This window comes from Pipistrellus hanaki (assembly GCF_964339955.1).
Source record: "Pipistrellus hanaki genome assembly, chromosome: 3".
NCBI lineage: Eukaryota > Metazoa > Chordata > Mammalia > Chiroptera > Vespertilionidae > Pipistrellus > Pipistrellus hanaki.
Window position 1 is genome coordinate 169735539 of NC_140505.1, and position 21352 is coordinate 169756890.

General features: G+C 40.9%; 1 protein-coding gene and 1 pseudogene across 2 annotated transcripts; one reads left to right on the forward strand and one right to left on the reverse strand.

The window, feature by feature from the left end:
* The first annotated feature begins 290 nt into the window (after nucleotides 1–290).
* Nucleotides 291–12383, forward strand: NECAP1 (NECAP endocytosis associated 1). The gene is made up of 8 exons (XM_084876709.1): nucleotides 291–409; nucleotides 5852–5952; nucleotides 6109–6213; nucleotides 6888–6969; nucleotides 8030–8138; nucleotides 8230–8413; nucleotides 9891–10035; nucleotides 10354–12383. Exons 1-8 carry the CDS (start codon nucleotides 315–317, stop codon nucleotides 10400–10402), a joined length of 870 nt encoding a protein of 289 aa, XP_084732835.1. The 5' UTR covers nucleotides 291–314; the 3' UTR covers nucleotides 10403–12383.
* A 6399-nt stretch (nucleotides 12384–18782) lies between these two features.
* Nucleotides 18783–20212, reverse strand: LOC311619771 (annotated as a pseudogene). Its single transcript has 2 exons — nucleotides 19908–20212; nucleotides 18783–18797 (listed from the first exon to the last, which is right to left on the reverse strand). The product of its transcript is annotated as an uncharacterized misc_RNA (transcript).
* Nucleotides 20213–21352: the final 1140 nt, after the last annotated feature.

Sequence of the window (21352 nt, forward strand, 5' to 3'; positions counted from 1 at the left end):
CTCGTCCTTCCAGAGCATCGCAGGTACCTGCCAGAAGCAAGATGGCGCTTTCCCTCACTAACCGACTTCCTAACTGTGAATCACGCCCGTAGCAGAGGCCTGAGGAGGGCATTGTTGCTGTTCCTTAAGATGGGGAGCCACGCAGCGTCACGGTTTCCAGGTTTCAACAGGGCTTCCGAGCCCGAGGTTCACTTCCGGAACCGAGCTCAGCCGGAGCGGAAGTAGCGTAAGCGGAAGTTGCCGCCCAGCGCAAGTCCCCGCCCCTGTCTCTACGCCCCGCCCCCATCGGCGGCGGCGCGGAGAGCAGAGCCAAGATGGCGGCGGAGGCGGAGTACGAGTCCGTGCTGTGTGTGAAGCCCGACGTCAGCGTCTACCGGATCCCGCCGCGGGCCTCCAATCGCGGATACAGGTAGGAGCCCCGAGGCGCTACCCGCCCGCGCGGGCCGGGTCCGGAGCGACAGCTTCCTTCTCAGGTGGCTCCCCGCTCGCCCAGGCCACTGCCCACCTCTGGGCTGTCACCTTGCTCCCTCCTCCCCCCCCCAAAAAAAAAAAAAAAAAAATCTGGGCTGTTATCACCCTGTACTCCCTCTCTTCCCCCGCTCTAGACTGCCATCCTCTTTGTTTACGCCGCTTGGAAACACATTCCCATCCTGCATCCTCCCATCCCTCCTCCGCCCCCGGACCCTTCATCATCCACATCCAGTTCTGCCCGCTCCCTCGCCAGTCACCTTTCGTTCGCTCTTCCCTGCGCCCTTCAGTTTGTCACCCCCATCTTTCCCCCCGCCCACCCTCATTTCCAGTACTCCGCGCACATGGGTGGATAACCATTGCGTTCTTGATCCCTCTCTGTACGGTCCAGTTTATCTTCTGCTCCGTTGTCAGTTTTGCCACCAAGTGCCATCATCCACCGATGGGTTTTCCCTTGCAGATCTTTTGATCCGGTGGGCAAAGGTTATGAGCGTAGGTTTTCCTGTGGTTGCACATTTTGTTTCTTTTCAGTATCTTTTGTTGATATGTATACAGTATTTTCTGTCATCTCCCCCACCCCCACCCCCACCCCCACCCCCACCTCCACCCCCACCCCTTTTCTACTTAACCTCTCCTCTAGCTTTTCCCTTCAGAGTTATCACAGCATTTTCTCCGCCAGGCTGACTAGCTACCTTGCTGTTCAGTGACTGTGTGGGTCTGAGGATGCTGTGTAGGAAGTCAGTAGTGGAAAGAGTAACATGTAACTCAGTGGGTTACACGAGCCCTGGCAATGTAACAGCTGTATCATTTTTGGACCAAGCGCTTCACCTCTCCAAGCCTCAGTTTCCTCCTCTGTAAAATAGAAAATTAAAAAAAAAGTGAGTGATAATAAAACCTGCTGTAGTTATGAACCTCGCGGAAGCTTTTGGAGGGTTATATGACATTGTATAACGTGAAAGAATTTAGGAAACAGGAAAGCAGTATATAAATAGGGGATATTGTTTTTATTCCTCTGTCTCGTCATCATGATTTTCCCTTTGGCGTTTATAATTACCTTGGCTGAAAAGTTCTCTCTCCCTGTGTCCATTATCTTGCCTTTGTAGCAGAGGTTGATTCCTCATGAATCAATATCTTTGTGCCTGCTGACCTATGCACTAAATGTACACTGTGAGTCGTGTCCTTTTGGCAAAGAGACAGTCCTAATTTCAGTCTTTCAGTCAGACCCCAAATTGAGCATGACTAGGAGCCTGCTTGCTTTTGGGGGGTAGTGCTGTGTGTATGACTCATCGGAGACATCCCTCTCTGTGGGAAGCCCTCCTGGACCCTTCCATTCTGGCTGAGGTGTCCTGTCTGTGCTCCCACGGCACCTCACAGTGCTCCTCCTCCTGTTTGTGCTAGTAATGGGTGGTTTGCTCTCCTGTGTCTCCAGACTAGACCATGAGCACTTGACCTTTTTTTTTTTTTAAAAAAATATATTTTATTGATTTTACACAGAGGAATTGAGAGAGTTAGAAACATCGATGAGAGAGAAACATCGACCAGCTGCCTCTTGCACACCCCCCACTGGGGATGTGCCCGCAACCAAGGTACATGCCCTTGACCGGAATCGAACCTGGGACCTTTCAGTCCACAGGCCAACGGCTCTATCCATTGAGCCAAACCGGTCCCGGCCACTTGACCTTTTTTAACTTTACATTCCCAAGGCCTAGCGCAGTGTTTGGCACATAGTGGGCACTCTGTAAATGTTGACTGTAAGAAGAAAGTCATAGATTACACTTAATCGCACAAGTTAGCTTTGATTGAAAGGGTTAAAATAAGGAAAATAGCTTAAGCCTTTCAACTGTAGGTGTTAAGATTTCCCAAAGGATGCGATACACATTGAATTGGGTCTCTATTCCTTTTCTTTTTTACTGCACGCTTTTTAAAAGACCTACCTTCTCTCACTCATCTGCGTTCTCTGTCTTCATTTCCTCCTTATCCACAGGCTTTATCCTTATGCCAGTTAACTGCACTGAGCCATCAAAGCAAATTTTTAAAAGCAACTTCTTAATTTTCCTCTGTTAGTACAGTATAGTGAGTGGAGCAGAACTAAGTTTGAATTGTGCTTCTTATTTATTTGCTGGTTTACCTTTGGCAAGTCACTTAACTCTTTTGAGCTTTAGTTTCCTCATCAATAAAAAAAAAAAAAAAGATGTAATGAGAATGACCTTACGAGATCCTCTCACTTAATTTTCACAAGAGTGAGCATGATGACTAACACATAATGAATGCTTGATAAATATTTTTTTCTGTCTTGTCTGCATAATCTTTTTCAGTTGTGTACCAGAATCCACTTTACAGAATGAGCATGATTTATTCGTTAGGCAACCATTAAAGGAAAACTGGTTTTGTTTGTTGTTTCATTTTTTAGGAAGCAGGAGAAAACCTTTCTTTCTTTTTTTTTTTTTAAATAAATATATTTTATTGATTTTTTACAGAGAGGAAGGGAGAGAGATAGAGAGCTAGAAACGTCGATGAGAGAGAAACATCGACCAGCTGCCTCTCGCACCCCCCCCCACCGTACATGCCCTTGCCGGAATCGAACCTGGGACCCTTCAGTCTGCAGACCAACGCTCCACCGCTGAGCCAAACCGGTTCGGCAGAAATCCTTTCTTTTAGTGATTAATAATATCACAGGGAATGAATGACTTTGATTTACCTAGTGTAAGCTGTTGCTTTCCAGACTCTCACTGACCAGAAAAATGGAAGGAAAATTTAGGTTGATGAGAAACTTTATAAATAATTAGAAAATGGTTTCCCAAGCTATAAATTCATTACTCCCCTTCTCCCCAGCTAAATTAATATTAAATGTCTGTTTTAGTATAGTGAAAAGAATGCTGGACTTTGAACTTAGACATTATTAGTTACTGCGTTTATTGTCCTTCCCTTCACTTTGAGAGCAAGAGAGAGATAGATGATAAGATTTCCATGCCTATTTCATATGATTACTGTAAGGACTTATTACTAAGTTATTGTAAATGAAAATTTGTGAGGTCAGTTTAGAATATTGTCAGGAAACCAGCAAAACCAAGAATTGTTCAGGCTAGATCTTGGGAGTGGGAGAGGAATTAAGGCTGAAGGCTGAAGGCTGAGGAAAACTGCTGCCATGAATATCCATTCACTTAGAATTTGTTAAGTATTGCTCATTAGACACACGCGATAAATAAAATAAGGAACTTGTCCAAAGAAACACATCTAATAGGCTGATTCCTAATATTTTCAGTAGTCATTTCACTATATCTAGCTCTTTGTAGTCTGGTAGAATAAGTAACAACTAAATTAAAAGTTAATAGCTGGAACCACTAGAGCATTTTAATCTGGATAATTTTAGGTACTGAGAGTCTTTGAGAGCAGAGCATCAAGAGAGAAGGGCATGATAAGGATTTTTCTTAGAAATTCTGTAAAATCTGTGCAAATTTTAATTTTTACATTCCTCCTTTCCCCCTTTTACTTACCCTGTTGTTAAACTCATTCTTGTTCAGATAGACCCTTTTGTTACCTTTCTAACCTGGAAGTATTAGTCCTCGGGTCCCAAAGGGAGGAGTTATTAATAACTTTGGCTTTGCCCTCCTTTTTCCACACTCCTGGCAAAACTGAATCACAAATGCAATGTTTTCCAAAATTGATCATGTTTAAATGTCTTAGATTGCATGCAAATTCATTTATAATAGAGATGATAAATATTCAGTGTTTCCAATTGTTTCATGAACATTTGTAACTAGCCCACATGTCTTTTCTGAACTCTAGACTTATATATTCAACACTCTACTCAATATTGTCTCTTAAGAATCTACTAGACATCTCCAATTCAGCATATCCAAAACTCCTGACCATCCTTCCCAGACATGCTCTACTTATATATAGTCTTCCTTATCTCAGCTTTTTGGCGGCAGCTTTGCTAAGGCTAAAAGCCTTGGAGTCATCCTTGACTTCTCTCTTTCTCTTCAATCTGATAGAAAACCATGCTGCCATGATTTAAATATATCCAGAATCTAACTACTTCTGCTGCTATTTCTTCCTGGTCACCATCATGACTTCTAGATTGCTACAATAGTCTGCTAACTGATCTCCCTGCTTCAGCACTCACAGCCTTACACCCTTGCTACACACAGCAGAAAAGGAACTCTTTTAAAATGAAAGGGAGATCATGTCAGATCTGTTTAAAACCTGTAAAGGCTCCTCTTTCCCTCTGACTAAAAGCCTAAGTTTTTACAATGGCCTATAAGGTCCTGCATGACTAAGCCTTCCCTTAGCTCTCCCACCTCTCTCTCTTCTCTCTCTCTCTCTCTCTCTCTCTCTCTCTCTCTCTCTCTCTCTCTCTCTCTCTCTCTCTCTTCTCTCTCTCTCTCTCTCTCTCTCTCTTTTAACCAGCCTTTATTGAGTTTCTACCATGAGCCAATCCCTTTGCATGTATCATCTCATTTAATCTTGTTTTTGTTTTTTTAAAAAAATATTTTTTATTGATTTTTTACAGAGAGGAGGAGAGAGGGATAGAGAGCTAGAAACATCAATGAGAGAGAAACATCGACCAGCTGCCTCTTGCACACCCCCTACTGGGAATGTGCCCGCAACCAATGTACATGCCTTTGACCAGAATTGAACCTGGGACCTTTCAGTCCGCAAACCGACTCTCTACCACTGAGCCAAACCGGTTTCGGCCTCTCTCTATTCTCACTACAGTGGTCGACTTGGTTGAGGGCAGACATTCCAGGCAGGCTCCTACCTTAGCATCTTTGTTTTAACTGTTCCCTGTGCCTGGAATGCTTTGCCACCAGTTACCTGCATGGGTAGCTCTCATTTCCTTCACATTTTGCTCACATTACAGGTTGTTAATAAGGCATACTCTGGCCCTAGTTGTTTTTGTTTAGTGGATAGAGCGTCTGTCTTTGGACTGAAGGGTCCTGGGTTTGATTCTGGTCAGGGCATATGCCTGGGTTATGGGCCTGATCCCCTGTGGGGGGCATGCAGGAGGCAGCCGATCAGTGATTCTCATCATTGATGTTTTTCTCTTTCTCCCTCTTCCTTCTCTAAAATCAATATATATATATATATTTTTTAAAAGGCCTACTCTGACCACCCCCTTGATTGTTGCAGCCTGTTTACTCTCCCAATCCCCCTTTTCTTTCCTCTGTATTTTCTTTTTAACATTGTCTCCTGTTTGTTTTGCACTGTGTGCAACAGGAGACACCTTATAGAGGGGATCATGAGCTATTGTTGATTATTTAATAGGTAGAATAAGTAATCCAAGATAGGACAATAGAAATATGGCAAATGATCTGTGTAGGTTGTTAGTATATTAAAAACATGGATCCAAGACCTGAGCCTTCCCATTTTCCTATCATAGGGCATCTGACTGGAAATTAGACCAGCCTGATTGGACTGGTCGCCTCCGAATCACTTCAAAAGGGAAGATTGCTTATATCAAACTCGAGGACAAAGTTTCAGGTAATCTATAGTGGGAACCCTCTAACATATTAAGAATATTGTTTTGATGTGCTTTTGTAAGTACCTTCAAGTTGGGGACCAAAATGGAAATATTTGTTAAGTGGAGTTTTAGGTTTTTGCTTCCTTTGCTCAAAGAAGTCTTTTCTTACCTGTCAGGGGAACTTTTCGCTCAGGCACCAATAGAACAGCATCCTGGTATTGCTGTGGAGACAGTGACAGATTCCAGCCGCTACTTTGTAATCCGGATCCAGGATGGTACCGGTAAGGGATCTGAGATTGGAATGGGATGATTAGGAAAATAGTTCATGCATTTCAGTGAAAATGTATCCCGATTGCATTTATCTCACTTCAGCTTACTAATTTTTTTCTCCCTTTTCTCTAAAGTTAACTAAAATTGCTGAAGGAGAAGGATTAACATATATTTGTAATAGATATGAATACAAGTTCAAGATATGGTGATTAATAGGTAGATGTAAATAAAATGTATATTTAACAAAAGAATTTACACATATTGCCCATTTGTTCTTTGTGGTGGGTTTTGGTGGTACTATCTTAAATCATCTATATCTGGGGCAACCATTATCTTTTTTCCATAGTCGATATCAGAGGTTAACAAACTTGTTCTATAAAGAGACAGATAGTATTTTAGGTTTTGTGGCCCAAGTGGTCTCCATTGCAGTTACTCAGTTCTTGCTGAAATAGTGTAAAAGCAGCCATAGATTTTATATAAACAAATTGGTGTGGCTGTGTTCCACTAAAACTTTATTTACAAAAACTAGCTACGTTTGGACTAGGGGCTTTCTGTAGTTTATGGACCCTGGTAAGGGAAAATGATTCATGTTCCCAGACTTCAGGTAGGATAACTGTTACTTTTTCTTTGGATAGAATTTGCCACCGGGACACTCCTATTCTGAGTATTTCTATTTTCCCCCCAGGACGTAGTGCTTTCATTGGCATTGGCTTCACAGATCGGGGTGACGCCTTCGACTTTAATGTCTCTTTGCAAGATCACTTCAAGTGAGTGAAGCTCGTCCTTATTTACCGGGTTAAATGGTTTTGGGAAAGCTGCTTCTCAGTTGAATGGGTACCATCTCCTTTACGTCCTGGTTTCTTTATTTGGTAAACTAGTTTATTATGAATAGAAATTTTCCCATTCACTCTGTTTCTTTACATTATCTTCGTATCTGTTGTTTCCTTTCCTTATAGCCAGGAATATGTTCTTTTTTTTTTTTTAAATATATTTTTATTCATTTCAGAGAGGAAGGGAGAGGGAGAGAGAGATAAAAACATCTATGAGAGAGAATCATCAATCAGCTGCCTCTTGTACACCCCCTACTGGGGATGTGCCCCCAACCAAGGTACATGCCCCTGACCGGAATCAAACCTGGGACCTTTCAGTCCGCAGGCCAATGCTCTATCCACTGAGCCAAACCGGTTTTAGCAGGAATATGTTCTTGATTCCTTGTACAATGGTTTGAGATGATGCTTTTGTTTATGCCTCTGGGGAATTAGCCATTGTTTTTGGTGGCTGAGAGAGGTATGCAGTGACCACAGGGCTGCATGTAAGATATGTGGAGAGTTAGTGCCAATTTTGCTACTTCATGTAACTTGTTTTGTGCTTATTGCACCATTCTTCAGCTCACCTGACTTTGGCGTAGCTGTAGTAGAAAGCACCATGCACACTGTCAGCTTCCCGACTTCAAGCGTGGTATTCTGCTTTTCTGCCTCCGGACTGTGACATTGTGGAAGGTCACTCAGTTAACAGGGGTGCAACCTGGAAGAACTGAAGAGTTAACAGCCCCTCAGGGGCAGCACTCAGGCATGGGGGATGGGAATTAATGGCCAAATACTCTCCTTTGGAGGAACAAGTTTAATACATATTGTTTGGTTCCTCAGTGGCATTGAGCCCTAGATGTTCTCTTTCTTCACTTTTCTTTTTCTTTCTCTCTCAACTCTTCATGCTCTTCACTTTGCTTTCTGGAATCCTGTTTTACATAAATTAACTTCACTCATATTTGTGTGTCAAACTCTGCTGTCAGAGAATGCCAAATTAAGGTAACTTACTCTTTTGCTGAAGGTGGGTAAAGCAGGAATCTGAGATTTCCAAAGAATCTCAGGAAATGGACACACGCCCCAAGTTGGATCTGGGCTTCAAGGAAGGACAGACCATCAAGTTGAGCATTGGGGTGAGTATAGCTTTTTTCTTTCCTTTCTGTGTTTTCATATGCCTATGACTTCTCTTTTTTCCTCTCGCTTTCCCTCTTTTTTCTTTCATAGAATATTACAACCAAGAAAGGAGCCACTTCTAAGCCCAAGACTGCAGGCACTGGAGGCCTAAGCTTACTCCCACCCCCACCTGGAGGCAAAGTCACTATTCCCCCACCATCCTCCTCAGTTGCCATCAGCAACCATGTCACTCCACCACCCATTCCAAAATCTAACCATGGAGGTAGTGATGCAGGTAAATCTCTCTAATACTTTAAACACACACACACACACACACACACACACACACACACACACTTTATTGATTTTAGAGAAGGAGAGAGAAACATCAATGATGAGAAAGAATCATTGATTGGCTGCCTCCTGCACTTCCCCTACTGGGGATCCAGCCCATGACCCGCGCATGTGCCCTGACTAGGAATTGAACGTAACCTCCTGGTTCAGAGGTCAATGCTCAACCACTGAGCCACACCGGCTGGGCTCTCTAATACTTTTTACTTTCAGAAATCATACATTAAGTTGTAACTGGATAACACATGCTTGCCAAGGAGAGTGCTGAAGTTTTTTCTATTAAATGGCACTTACTATCTGTTGGGAAAAAGAATAGATAGTTATTTACATTTGAAGAATGAGAACATTAGAGCTTAGGTAATTTTCCTAAGACCAGCGAACCAGATATTACAATCTGTGAGTTTTAAAAGTGTCACCAGAAGGCTGGGGATAATATCTAAGATTAACATTTTTTTGTTTTGTTAAGTTAATCTTAAAAAATTATTTTTTTCCTTTATTGATTTTTAGAAAGAGGAAGGGTGAGGGAGAGAGAAAGGGAGAAACATAGATATGTGTGTATGTGTGAGAGGGGCAGGGGATATCAGTTGCCTCCTGTTCGTACCTTGAACGGGAATCAAACCCACAACCTGGATATGTACCTTGATCGGGAATCAAACCGATGACCTTTTGGTATACAGAATGACACTGCAACCCACCGAACCACACCAGGGACAGGGCTTAAATGAAACTTTCTATTTTGAGATTGTAGAATCACATACAGTTGTAAAAATAATGCAAAGAAATCCCTTGTACCTGTTACTCAGTTTCCTTTAATGGTAACATTTTGCAAAACTAGAATATCACAACTAGGAAATTAACATTGATACCATCTACCAGTCTTACTTCTGATTTCACCAGTTTTATGTGTTCTCTTTTGTGTGTATTTATTTTGTGCACTTTATTGTGTGTAGGTTTCTGGATCCACCACCATGGTCAGTTCTATCACTTCAAGGATCCCTTGTGTCATTCTTTTATCAGCATACCTTCCTCTTAGCCTCTTCTCTCCCTCATCCTCACACTCTCCCAGTCTCTAACCTGGGAAATCACTAATTTGTTCTCTATCTCTGTAATTCTGTCACTTCAGGAATGTTTTATAAATGGAATCATATATAACATTTTGGGTTGGCTTTTTTCACTCAGCATAAATTCCCTTGGGATTCATCCTAATTGTTGTGTATATCCATAGTTTCTTCCTATTTATTGCTGAGCACTACTCCACGGTGTGGATATACCACATTGTGTTTAATCATCACTCACACAAAGAAACCTGAGTTGTTTTCAGTTTTTGGCTTTTATAAAGCTGCTGTGTGTAGATTGTGTGAACATAAGCTTTCGTTTCTAAGATTTATATTATGTTTCTCCTTTTCTTACCTTTCATTCAGATATCCTTTTAGATTTGGACTCTCCTGCTCCTGTCCCCACAGCAGCACCAGCACCAGCACCAGCACCAGCACCAGCACCAGCACCAGCACCAGCTCCAGTTTCTGCAAGCAGTGACTTGTGGGGAGACTTTAGCACTGCATCTAGGTATGAGCTTAGTGAAACCACTATCTCCTCAGTCAGGTGTGGATGGTATGTACAGTCAGATGAAATGTTTGATCTGGGAAAATGGCATTTGTAGGTCATAGAGAGTCTTTGGCAGGAATTCCAGGTAAGGAAAAAAGGGAGTGCTGGAATGTTGGAATAAAACTGTGGAATGAAGTTTGAGTGGGATATTTTAGGCCTTGATAAGTAGGATTGCCGTGAAATATAGTTTCAAAAATTCTGGCCAGCGATTTCTTTGAAACTGTTAAGTAAACAATGGGATAGCTATCCTAATATTATGCTTACTGTTTTGTCTTGCAGCTCTGTTTCAAACCAGACGCCCCAGCCATCCAACTGGGTCCAGTTCTGAATAGCATTGGCTGGATATTAAGGACAGACTTGAAGAATAAAATGACCTTGAGGGCACCAATCTGTGAGGGAAGTTAGGAATCCTTCTTTCCCCAGAACCACAATTTCTGGACAATCTTTTTCATAGCTTCTCCATTGCGTTCAGGCTGGTTTATGTCACTCCCCTATGTTGTTATTTGTACAGCCAAGAAAGTACCTCTTATCTCCTCTTCACTAGCAAGGCAGGGGAATAGTAGGTCTTATCATACTGTGGCTGACTATGCGGGGCTCCAAGGCCAGGGCTTCTGAGGGAGATGACCTCTAATATCTGCAACATTTTTCTCCATCTTTGAAACGTTTAAACATATTCCAGAATCTTATTTGTGAAGCCCTATTTAGCAATTTCAGGGGAGACTTCCTTTTCCACTCACCCAAGACTCTGAAAGCAGACAGAATGACCTCAGTGTTTACAAACACAGAATTTTGCTAGAGATAGGAATGAAGAAAAACCTGGTCTTGATTCTCTGCTATCTACCCTCCAGGTGTATCCTACTCAGTGAACATCCAGTGCTGGGTGAGGTCTCATCACCCTCTCATGTGTTTACAGGTCTCTTCCTATGATAAGAGGGTTGTGTTGGTGGCATCTCCATTATTCTTTTAAAAAATATGTATTTTCTGTTTGTTTTTTTTTAAATTTTTTTTTAGAGAGGGAGAAGGATAGAGAAATAGAAACATTGATGAGAGAAAAGCATCATTGATTGGTTGCCTTTTGTGGGCAGGGGATCAAGCCCACAACCCAGGCATGTGCCCTAACCGGGAATTGAACTGGTGGCCTCTTGGTTCCTGGCTTAATGCTCAACTGCTGAGCTGCACCAGTCGGGCTCCACTATTGTTTTGTTTGTTGAATAGCACAACATCTCTGATCAGTGGTTGTCTCTTGGATAAAGAAAGTGCAATTGTGTCCCAAGTTATATTCTAGAGAAGTGTTTACAGTAAGTTCTCCCTTAACGATGTCGATAGGTTCTGCGACTTTAAGCCAAACCACTTAACAACAAAACCAGTTTGACCATAGGCTAATTGATATAAACAAGAACTAAGTTCCTACAGCGTTTCATCAACAGCATAACAAAACAACATTATTAAAGGACCTGCTGTACATCCTCGCAGCTCCATCTAATTGCTGCATTTTGACCTAAGGTTGAAGGGTAGAGTTTTTAATCTGATTTGTAGAGCAGAGCTTGAAAACAACTCTTGTTCAGTACCCACATTGCCTTGCTGCCTGGGTATCTGGCTTGTTTCCCCTAAACTTTTCAATCCATCTAGCTTTTCAGTAGAAGAGCAGCTATTACATGCATCACCACTTAAGAAGGAAGCTGGAGAGTCATCACTTTAGTTATGATAGGCTTTGCCCAGATGACGGCTTTGATGCCCATTACTCAGGGTATCTCAAAGGCAAGTTGCTCTCTCACCACTTTCCCTCTGCCCCACCGTTCCTTTTACAATGCTGTGAAGAGCGTTCCCTTTCCTAGATGATGGGGCGCTACTTATTTTGTTTGTTCGTAGACAGTTTTGAGGATGAGATGAAAAGATAATTCTTCCCTTAGTCCCTATTTGGATGTGAATACTCTGGCTGAAGGGAGGGAATCCTTATGTTTATTTTCAAAATACATTTTCTCTCCTGGATTTCCTTCTTGACTCCTTTGAACTTTGGGTCCATTTCTTTTCATTGCCTCCCCTTCCAGGCAGCTCTATTCTTACAGAGCTGTGGCAGGGCACTTTTTAAATTCCATAGAAAACACTAAAAGGAAAGTATAGAATCACTAGTGACTATTGGGAACCTATTTTCTCAATCTTCCTTCATGTTGTGTTCTTTGTATTCTCAAGATGATAATATATTATGTATTTGAATTGCTGAAAAGTTGATAATGAAGTTTTAAGATATATGTATATAAAGCATATGCTGTATTGGTGCAATAATGGTAATTAAAATATGGAAAAAGGTGGTGTCTCTTTTATCTTTTAATTTGCCTATCATTGCCTTTTTTGTTTGATTGATTCAATATGAATGGGGTAGTAGGTAATAAAAGGACATTTTATAGCTGCTATTCTTTTTTCAAGAAATAGGGGCTCTTAAGGAATTGAGGCTGTACCTCTGCTCATGTTTCTAAATCCACAGAACACTCCTTATAGAGATTCATTATCTATTTGCTAATACTGTTCATTTTATTTGCTTCTAGCCCACCTCAGAATTATAATCAACATAAATGGAAGGAATCATTGTAAAAGGTAGAACTAAAGTGAGTTGTAGACTTTGGCAGCTAGAGAATCTTAAAGTTCTCATTCATTAATTATTATAAGAGATGAATCACAATGATTTGGGATTGCCTCTTTTTTGTGTGTAAGGTAACAGATTCTGTAAAGATTTGATCTCTAAGGGATAGGGATTTGATGGCTTCCCTATCATGGCCTTTCTACTGAGGCTGTGAGGCCACTGATAGAACTGTATCCTAATCTTCAGATTCTGTTTGGGGAAAATAGACAGTTTTTTAGCCTCACCCCCTCAGTTATACATTGACATCTGCCTTCATGGTTGAAATGTGAACCTTAATTGCTTCTCACTTCTTCCGTTCTGATAACCTAGGTAGTCACTTGCCTGTAGCTTTCTTAGCTCCGGTTCAGTATACATATTGTTACCAGGATAATCTTCCTAAAACCAAGCCCTGCTCATGTCCTTTCCTCCCTCCTCATTGCCTTTAATGATTTTCCTTTGCTTACAGAATAAAGTTCAAATACCATTTTATCCTACACTCAGTTTTCTCTTTCACATACAGTACACTCCATGAACCAGGGTACTAGTCATTCTTCAAATGCCATCAGCACTGTGAGCTTGCTAAAAATTCCCTCTGCCTAAAATACCTTTCCCTCTGTGCCTGCCTGTTGAGATACTTCCTATCCTCCCGCTCTGAAAGATGGTCCTTTTCTTTGAGTTGTTGAAGTTCATTTCCTTATTAGTCTGTAAGGTCTTTGAGTATAAAGGACTATGTATTCATTTTTACCTACTAATTGTACTTCTCATAGGCCTTTCTAGATAGTAGATGATCATTAACTACTTGTTGAATTAACAGTGATTTCAGTGAAGAGGAACTAGGAATCAGTAAGTTGGGTATTTTCCTTTTACTCATATTCATTTGGGTTGTTTCTAGCTACATGACACAAGCATTCCTCATATGTTTTGCTAGAGTTGCAGAAAATTTCATTTATTTGCCCCAGAGTCCATCAATATTTGAAATCAAGAAAGCCATGGAGAAGACAGATTTTACTTTGGTGCATAGACCCTATGGCCTGGGAAAAGGCAGATTGGATATCATGTGGCATGGCTGCTGATAAATTTGATAGCTTACTCTCTCCTTTTAATCAGCACAACTGGCACTTTATGTTCTGGTTATTTTCTAGTTTCTAAAAAAAGTCATTTCTGTCATTGCCTCTTAACTGTACATGAAAATAACATGGCTTGTGATTATAGAACTCAAACTCAAGTGTTCTCCATCAATCACATATTTTGTAATGAGAAAGAAAGGAAAAAGAGTTACCTTTGTTTGCAGATCCCTTAACCCTGAGGGATGTTGGCTTGTTAAGATTTTCATAGCAATTTAAAAAATGAATTTAGCCTTATTTATTAGGAAGTGTTTTTTAAAAAATGGTTTTATTCTTTTAAAAAATATATATATTTTATTGATTTTTTACAGAGAGGAAGGGAGAGGGATAGAGAGCTAGAAACATCGATGATAGAGAAACATCGACCAGCTGCCTCCTGCACACCCCCCACCAGGGATGTGCCCGCAACCAATGTACATGCCCTTGACCGGAATCGAACCTGGGACCTTTCAGTCCGCAGACCGACGCTCTATCCACTGAGCCAAACCGGTTGTGGCTGTTTTATTCTTTTTTATTCCTCCTTCCCTCCCTCCCTCCTCTCCTTCCTTTCTTCCTTCCTGGAAGGGAGAGGAATCTATATATATAAAAGCCTAAGTGACCATTAACTGGTCAACTGAACGGCCAGCTGACCAAATGACTGGTTGCTATAATGCACACTGACCACCAGGGGGCAGATGCTCAATGCAGGAATTGCCCCCTGGTGGTCAGTGCACTCCCAAAGCCAACCTCCCACAGTCCCTTCCCCTAGCCACCTGGCCCCGATCAGGACTGAGTGAGAGAGCCCCAATTGGCCCCAATTGTCAGCCAGACTGAGCGACCCCACCTGTGCATGAATTCATGCACCAGCCCTCTAGTCTAATATAATAAAGGAATATGAAAATTAGCCAGAACACCATAACATCACAACCAATCTATAAGCGGCAGAGAATTCCAGGAAGATGGGGCAGCGAGCTATGAGCAGGGGAGAGCTAACAATGGTGATGGGCAGGGTGGCCAGCTGAGGCAAGTGGCAGCAAGCTACTCAGATTTGTGTGGATTCATGCGCAGTGCTACTAGTAGAAAGATAAAGACACTGATGAGATGCCCTAGCCAAGTTGGTTCAGTGGATAGAGTGTTGGCTCACGGACTGAAGGGTCCCAGGTTCAGTTCCAGTCAAGGGCACATGCCCAGGTTGTGGGCTCAATCTCCAGTAGGGAGCATGCAGGAGGCAACTGATCAATTATTCTCTCTCATCATTGATGTATTATAGTTTATCTATCACTCTCATTTCCTCTCTGAAGTAAATTTAAAAATAAGACTGCTTGAAAAAGAAAACATCAATGAGAGGGGAACATCAAGCCTGCAACCCAGGCATGTGCCCTGACTGGGAATTGAACTGGTGATCTTTTGATTCCTGGGTCAACATTTAACTGCTGATCCACACCAGCAGAAAGTGGTTTTTAAAAATACATATATTTTTATTCATTTCAGAGAGGAAGCAAGAGGGAGAGAGAGCTAAAAACATCAATGATGAGAGAGAATCATTGATTGGCTGCCTCTTGCATGCCCCACACTGGGAATCTAGCCTGCAACCTGGGCATGTGCCCTGACTAGGAACCGGATGATGATCTGGTTCATAGGTTGACATTCAACCACTGAGCCATGACAGCTGGGCAGGAAGTGTTTTTATTAACTTTTAAATTACAGTTGACATACAATATTATATTACTTTCAGGTGTACAACACTGATTAGACATTTATGTAATTTACAGAGATTATCCTGATAAGTCTTACACTTACCTGATACCATATGTAGTTATTACAACATTATTGACTGTTCCCTATGCTGTACTTCATATCCCTATGACTATTCTGTAACTACCAATTTGTACTTAATCCCTTCACCATTTTCACCCATTTCCCCAACCCGCTGATCCCCCTGTATAGCAATTGTCAAAGTGTTCTCTGTATCTATGAATCTGTTCGGCTTGTCTATTTTGCTTTTTAGATTCCACATATAAGGTTTTCACAGCAATTTCATGGTCTGGAATTATTTCAAAAATGTACAAGAATTGTTATTTTAAGACATTTTGAGTGCTATAAAGATATAGGGATGATATCTTTTAAAAATTTTTTTTGGCATACTTGAATTGCCTACATCTAAACCAGGAGTAAAATAATTGTCCGCGTGACCTCGTGTTTTGTCCTATCAATCTAAGGATAATGTTACCGCCTCAGTGAAACACAATAATGCATTTAAGATCTATTTTAGATTTTTAAAAACTTGCTTTTTAATATGATGGGTGCTATGCCACTAAATCTATAAAAGAAAAACGTCATTGAAGCACTTCCTGTGAATGTTTTATCTGGCTGCATGTCATCAGGAGGCCACTAGAGGGCGTGCTCCTTGTAGAAAAGAGCACAGCTAGAAACTATTGCTCATTTCTTCCTGCAGACCGGGGAAGCATTTAAAAAGAAAGGCATAAAGGAAGACTGCCTCGGGTCATTTTGTCTATGAAGTCTAAACATGCATGGATCCAAAGTTTGTTGGGAATGTGAAAAAAATATGTTTGGGTCGGTAGGAAATGAAGCACAGAATACTTTCATTAGATTTAATACTTAAATAAATATTTGAATGGGGAATATACTTACTAATGACCACCAAGCCCTACCAAACTAGATGATAAATGGGCAGTAAAGAATAATGGTTATGAGCATGGATTTTGGAGGAGGCAGATTGTCTTGATACAAAATTTTGCTCTGCTACTTACTGTCTTTAAAAAATAAAAAAAGATTTTAGAGGGAGAGAGAGAGAGAAACAGCATTTGGTTGCCTCCCTGATTGCCTACTTCGGGAACTGAACGCAACCTGGGTATGTGCCCTGACTGGGAATCCAACGTGTGACCCCTCATTGCACATGACAACGATTGATTGTCAACCAATTAAGCCACACCAGCCAGGGCACTTATTGTCTTTTTGACCTTGGATAAGTTATTTAAAAGTTGTTTGTCTCAGTTTCCTCACATGCAAAATGAGGACAATAGTTCTTACTTTATAAGGTTATTGTGTCAATTAAATAAGTTAAAATTTTAAAGTGCATAGACCAGGACTTAGCATATGGTAACTTCTATGTCAGTACTATTACTACTGCTGCTTGGCTCAGTATCCTAATTCTGGCTATCAGGATGTGTAGTAAGATGGTAAATATAAGAGCAAAATGATGAGAGTTTCATTCCCCTTTAAAAATATTTAATTTTTATTGAGATATACCTGACATATAGCATTATATACATTTTGGTGTACAACATGCTGATTTGATACAGTTATATATTGCAGTCATTACCACCATAGTGTTAGCTAACATGACACATAATGCTTTCTTTGTTTTTTGTGGTGGAACAGCTAATTAAGTTCTAATTTCTTAACAACTTTGAAGTTATAATACAGTGTTGTTATCTATAAAGACTATGATGTTCATTCATCAGATCTCCAAGACTTATGTATCTACTGGTTACAAGTTTGTACCCTTAATTCACATCTCCAAAATTCTCTCACTGTTCCTATGAATTTGGCTTTTTAAGATTTCACATATAAGTAAGATTATATAGTATTTGTCTTTCTGATCTCACTTAACTCAATCCCACGAGGTCTATCCATGTTGCAAATGGCAGGATTTCCATTTTTCTGATGGCTGAATAATACTCTTGTGTACATATACAGGGGCACTGGTTGTTTCCCTATCTTGACTATTGTGAATAATACTGAAGTAAACATGGGAGTGCACATGCCTCTTTCATATCCTGTTTTCATTTCCTTTGGATATATATCCAGATGTGGAATTTCAGATTATGTCATAGTTTTATTTAAAAAAAATTGAAGAACCTCTATATTGTTTTTCATAGTGGCTATACCAGCCTGTATTCACAACAACAGTGCACAAGTGTTCCTTTTTCCACATCCTTGACAACACTTGTTATCTCTTATCTTCTTCTTTTTTAAAAAAAAACTATTTTATTGATTTTTTACAGAGAGGACGGGAGAGAGATAGAGAGCTAGAAACGTCAATGAGAGAAACATCGATCAGCTGCCTCCTTCACACCCCCTACCGGGGATGTGCCTGCAACCAATGTACATGCCCTTGACCAGAATCGAATCTGGGACCCTTCAGTCTGCAGACTGACGCTCTACCACTGAGCCAAACCGGTTTGGGCTCTTATCTTCTTCATGATAGCCATTCTATCAGGTGTGAGGTGATGTCTCATGGTTTTGATTTGAATTTTTGATTACTGCTTTTGAGCATCTTTTCATGTGGATGGACCAGAAGCACCACTCCTGCCACTCTGGGCCCCAACTCACTTCTCAGAATGGAGTTCCTTTCTTCCTCTCTTCTTCTGGGATTTAATGATGTGTAGATTATTTGTTTTAGTGGTTTCCCATAAATCCTGTAGACTTTCCCCCCTCCCTTTTCATTCTTTTTTCTTTTTGCTCCCCAGATTGGATAATCTCAATTGATCTGTATTGTCGATCACCAATTCTGTTTTCTACTTGGTTAAATCTATTTTTGAAGCTCTTCATTGAATTATTCAGTCATTATATTCAGCTCCAAAATTTCTTTATGGTTCTTTTTTTTATGTCCTATCTTTTTGTTGAACTTCACTTTTTTCTTGTATTGTTTTTCTGATATCATTAAATTATTTACCTGTGTTTTCTTGTATATCTCTGAGCATTTTTAGAACAATTATTTTGAAGTCTTTGTCAGGTAATTCCTGATCTCCAATTCTTTGGGGCCAGTTATTGGAGATTTTGCTGCATTCTTTTATTTATTTTTGTGAGAACAACTCAGCAAAATAAAATTTTCATTTATTGTTGGACGACATTATTTTACACATACATCAAACAGGCCAAAAGTGAACAGCAACTTCATAGACAAAAAAAAGAGAAAGAGATCTTTTTATCTTTGGCCATTTTGAACATCTCATACAAACCAACTACTTATAGTACAGCTAAGAACATACACAAAAAGTTACTGGGATGCTTGAAATAAGATTGTTGTTGTTGTTTTTTTATTTACAAGGTTTTTTTCTCATTTGAGATTATTATGAACATAGGCACACCACAAGTAACATCAGAAGTAGTACAGAGAATGCTCCAAAGGCTGGTTTGGTCATCCCAAGATCATAAAAATAATGGCTGACTCCATTTTTTTAATATGTACAAAAATATAAAATGTACATAAAAATATAAATAAAATTTCCCTTTAAAAATACTTTTTAGAAAAAGAGTAGAGCCCAGCCAGTGTGGCTCAGTGGTTGAGTATAGACCTATGAACCTAGAGGTCATGGTTCAATTCCTGGTGAGGGCACATGCCTGGGTTGCCGGTTCAATCCCTAGTGTGGGGCATGCAGGAGGCAGCCGATCAATGATTCTCTCTCATTATTTATGTTTCTATCTCTCTATTCCTCTCCCATCCTCTCTGAAATCAAGTTTTAAAAATGTATTAGAGAAAAGGAAAGGAAGGGATAGAAATAAAATAAAATAAAAGGAAAGGAAAGGAAAGCAAAGGGAAGAAAAGAAAAGAAAAGAAAACAGGAAAGAAAAAAGGAAAAAGAAAAAGAAAAAGAGCAGCGCCTTAAAAGTTTTTTTTTTTTTTTTTTTTTTTAATATATTTTATTGATTTTTTACAGAGAGGAAGGGAGAGAGATAGAGAGCTAGAAACGTCAATGAGAGAGAAACATCGACCAGCTGCCTCTTGCACATCCCCCTACCGGGGATGTGCCCGCAACCAATGTACATGCCCCTGACCGGAATCGAACCTGGGACCTTTCAGTCCGCAGACCAACGCTCTACCACAGCCAACCGGTTTTGGCCCTTAGAAGTTTTGGTTCTTTTTTTCCTCCCCTGCTGCAAATTCCCGTGGTTTTGGTTGGGTGGTGGAGAGTAGATGTCATCTGAGGGTGATGCTGCCCAAGGTGGTGGGGCAGGTGGGTGGGAGCCTTGAAGGTGACCACGTTTACATTCTGAAATGGGAAGTGGAAGGTGAATAAGTCACAGAGGCTTTTTTTTTTTTTTTTTTTTTTTTTTTTTTTTTTAAAGTTTAATTTTTCCTTTTTTGCTGTCTGGCCATCCTCTTCGGTCTTCTGCTTCTTGATGTCAACATCCTCCTCCTCCTCCTTCTCGTCTTCAGCTGCCTCAGCCTCCCCATCTTCACCTCCATCCTCTTCCTCACCATCACCTTCCTTCTCCTCCTCTCCTTCTTTCTCTTCTTCATTTACCTCATTGTCAGTCTCCTGCTCCCCATTTTCCTCATTTGAGTTTCCATTCGCAGGTGTATCTCTTTCATTTTCAGCCTCCTCAACTTCCTTTTCCTTTAAGACCTTGGGGTGACCTCGGAGCTGGTGTCCTCGGCCATGTCTGACATGCGGGGCACACCAGTGATTGATGCAGCAGATTTTCTTTTAAAAAATCGGAGGACTCTGGTGAAGAAGCTCCCAGAATGGCTACAGCGAGCAGAGAGGCAGCCCCAGGAACAAGGCACAGATGGCTTTTCGGAGCAGCCAGTGGTGTATTCCTTTAAATGTTTCCCTGGCCCTGTATTATTCCTGTAGTTAGAGCATAGCTGTCTGAGTATTTGAGGAAGCAGGCACCTCTTCCAGGTTTAGGACTGACTGGTAAAGGAACACTTTCTAGCTGGATGGTTCCCTCTTGGTGCTGAGCAATGCTGGCATGATGCGGGCTAAATGAAGCTGTCTTCCTTCTTTTCTTGTATGGCTGTTCTTGGCTTTTTGTTTTATTGTGTTGCTGTAGTTTTTTACATGGATCTCAGAGTTGTACTAGTTGTTCTATTTCATGGATAGCTGTCTAATTGTTGATCTTTCTGTGGGGACAGAGACTGTGGTCTCCTAGGTCACTGTTTTGGTGACACTGACAGATAATTTATTCAATTCCTTTGTATTTGATGGGACTAATATACCTTGTGCTTTCATACTGGCTTTTCTGATCTCGAGCCCAGGGAGAGGTAATACTGATGGGTGGTTTCTTTCTAGCTCCACTCTCACTTAATTAATTTACTTAATTCCATATAAGAATTCTGAATTAGGCAGAGGTCTTAGTTTCAACTCCTTGCTTAGTGCTTGCCTGAGGCCTTGTTTTATCCCCTTTATGTGCATTTGAGTGCAATTTGTTAGCCATGATTGACTCTCCCACTCAGATGAGATGACTCAGCTCATGATCGTTAACTCAGGTTGCATTTTCACCTCTTGTCCCGTGTTCATGTTTTCTGAATCTGTGAAGATCCAATAGCAAGCTAAGAGCATTTCTCAAGAACAGAATGGTTACATGCGAAAGGGCATGGCTTGCTTTCAAAAACTGTAGAGGCCCCCTTTGGATTGCACTACGAGTCTTTGCCTTTGACACCCAGCAGCATAGATGTGCCAAAGAGGGTTCAGGCTCCACAGATTGATTCAGGCTACTTGCAGACTCTACTGTGCAGCCTGGATCACCTGGACAGCCCTTTCTTTAGGTCACTAAGTCCTGGAATGTTTTCAGTTTTTTAGTAACT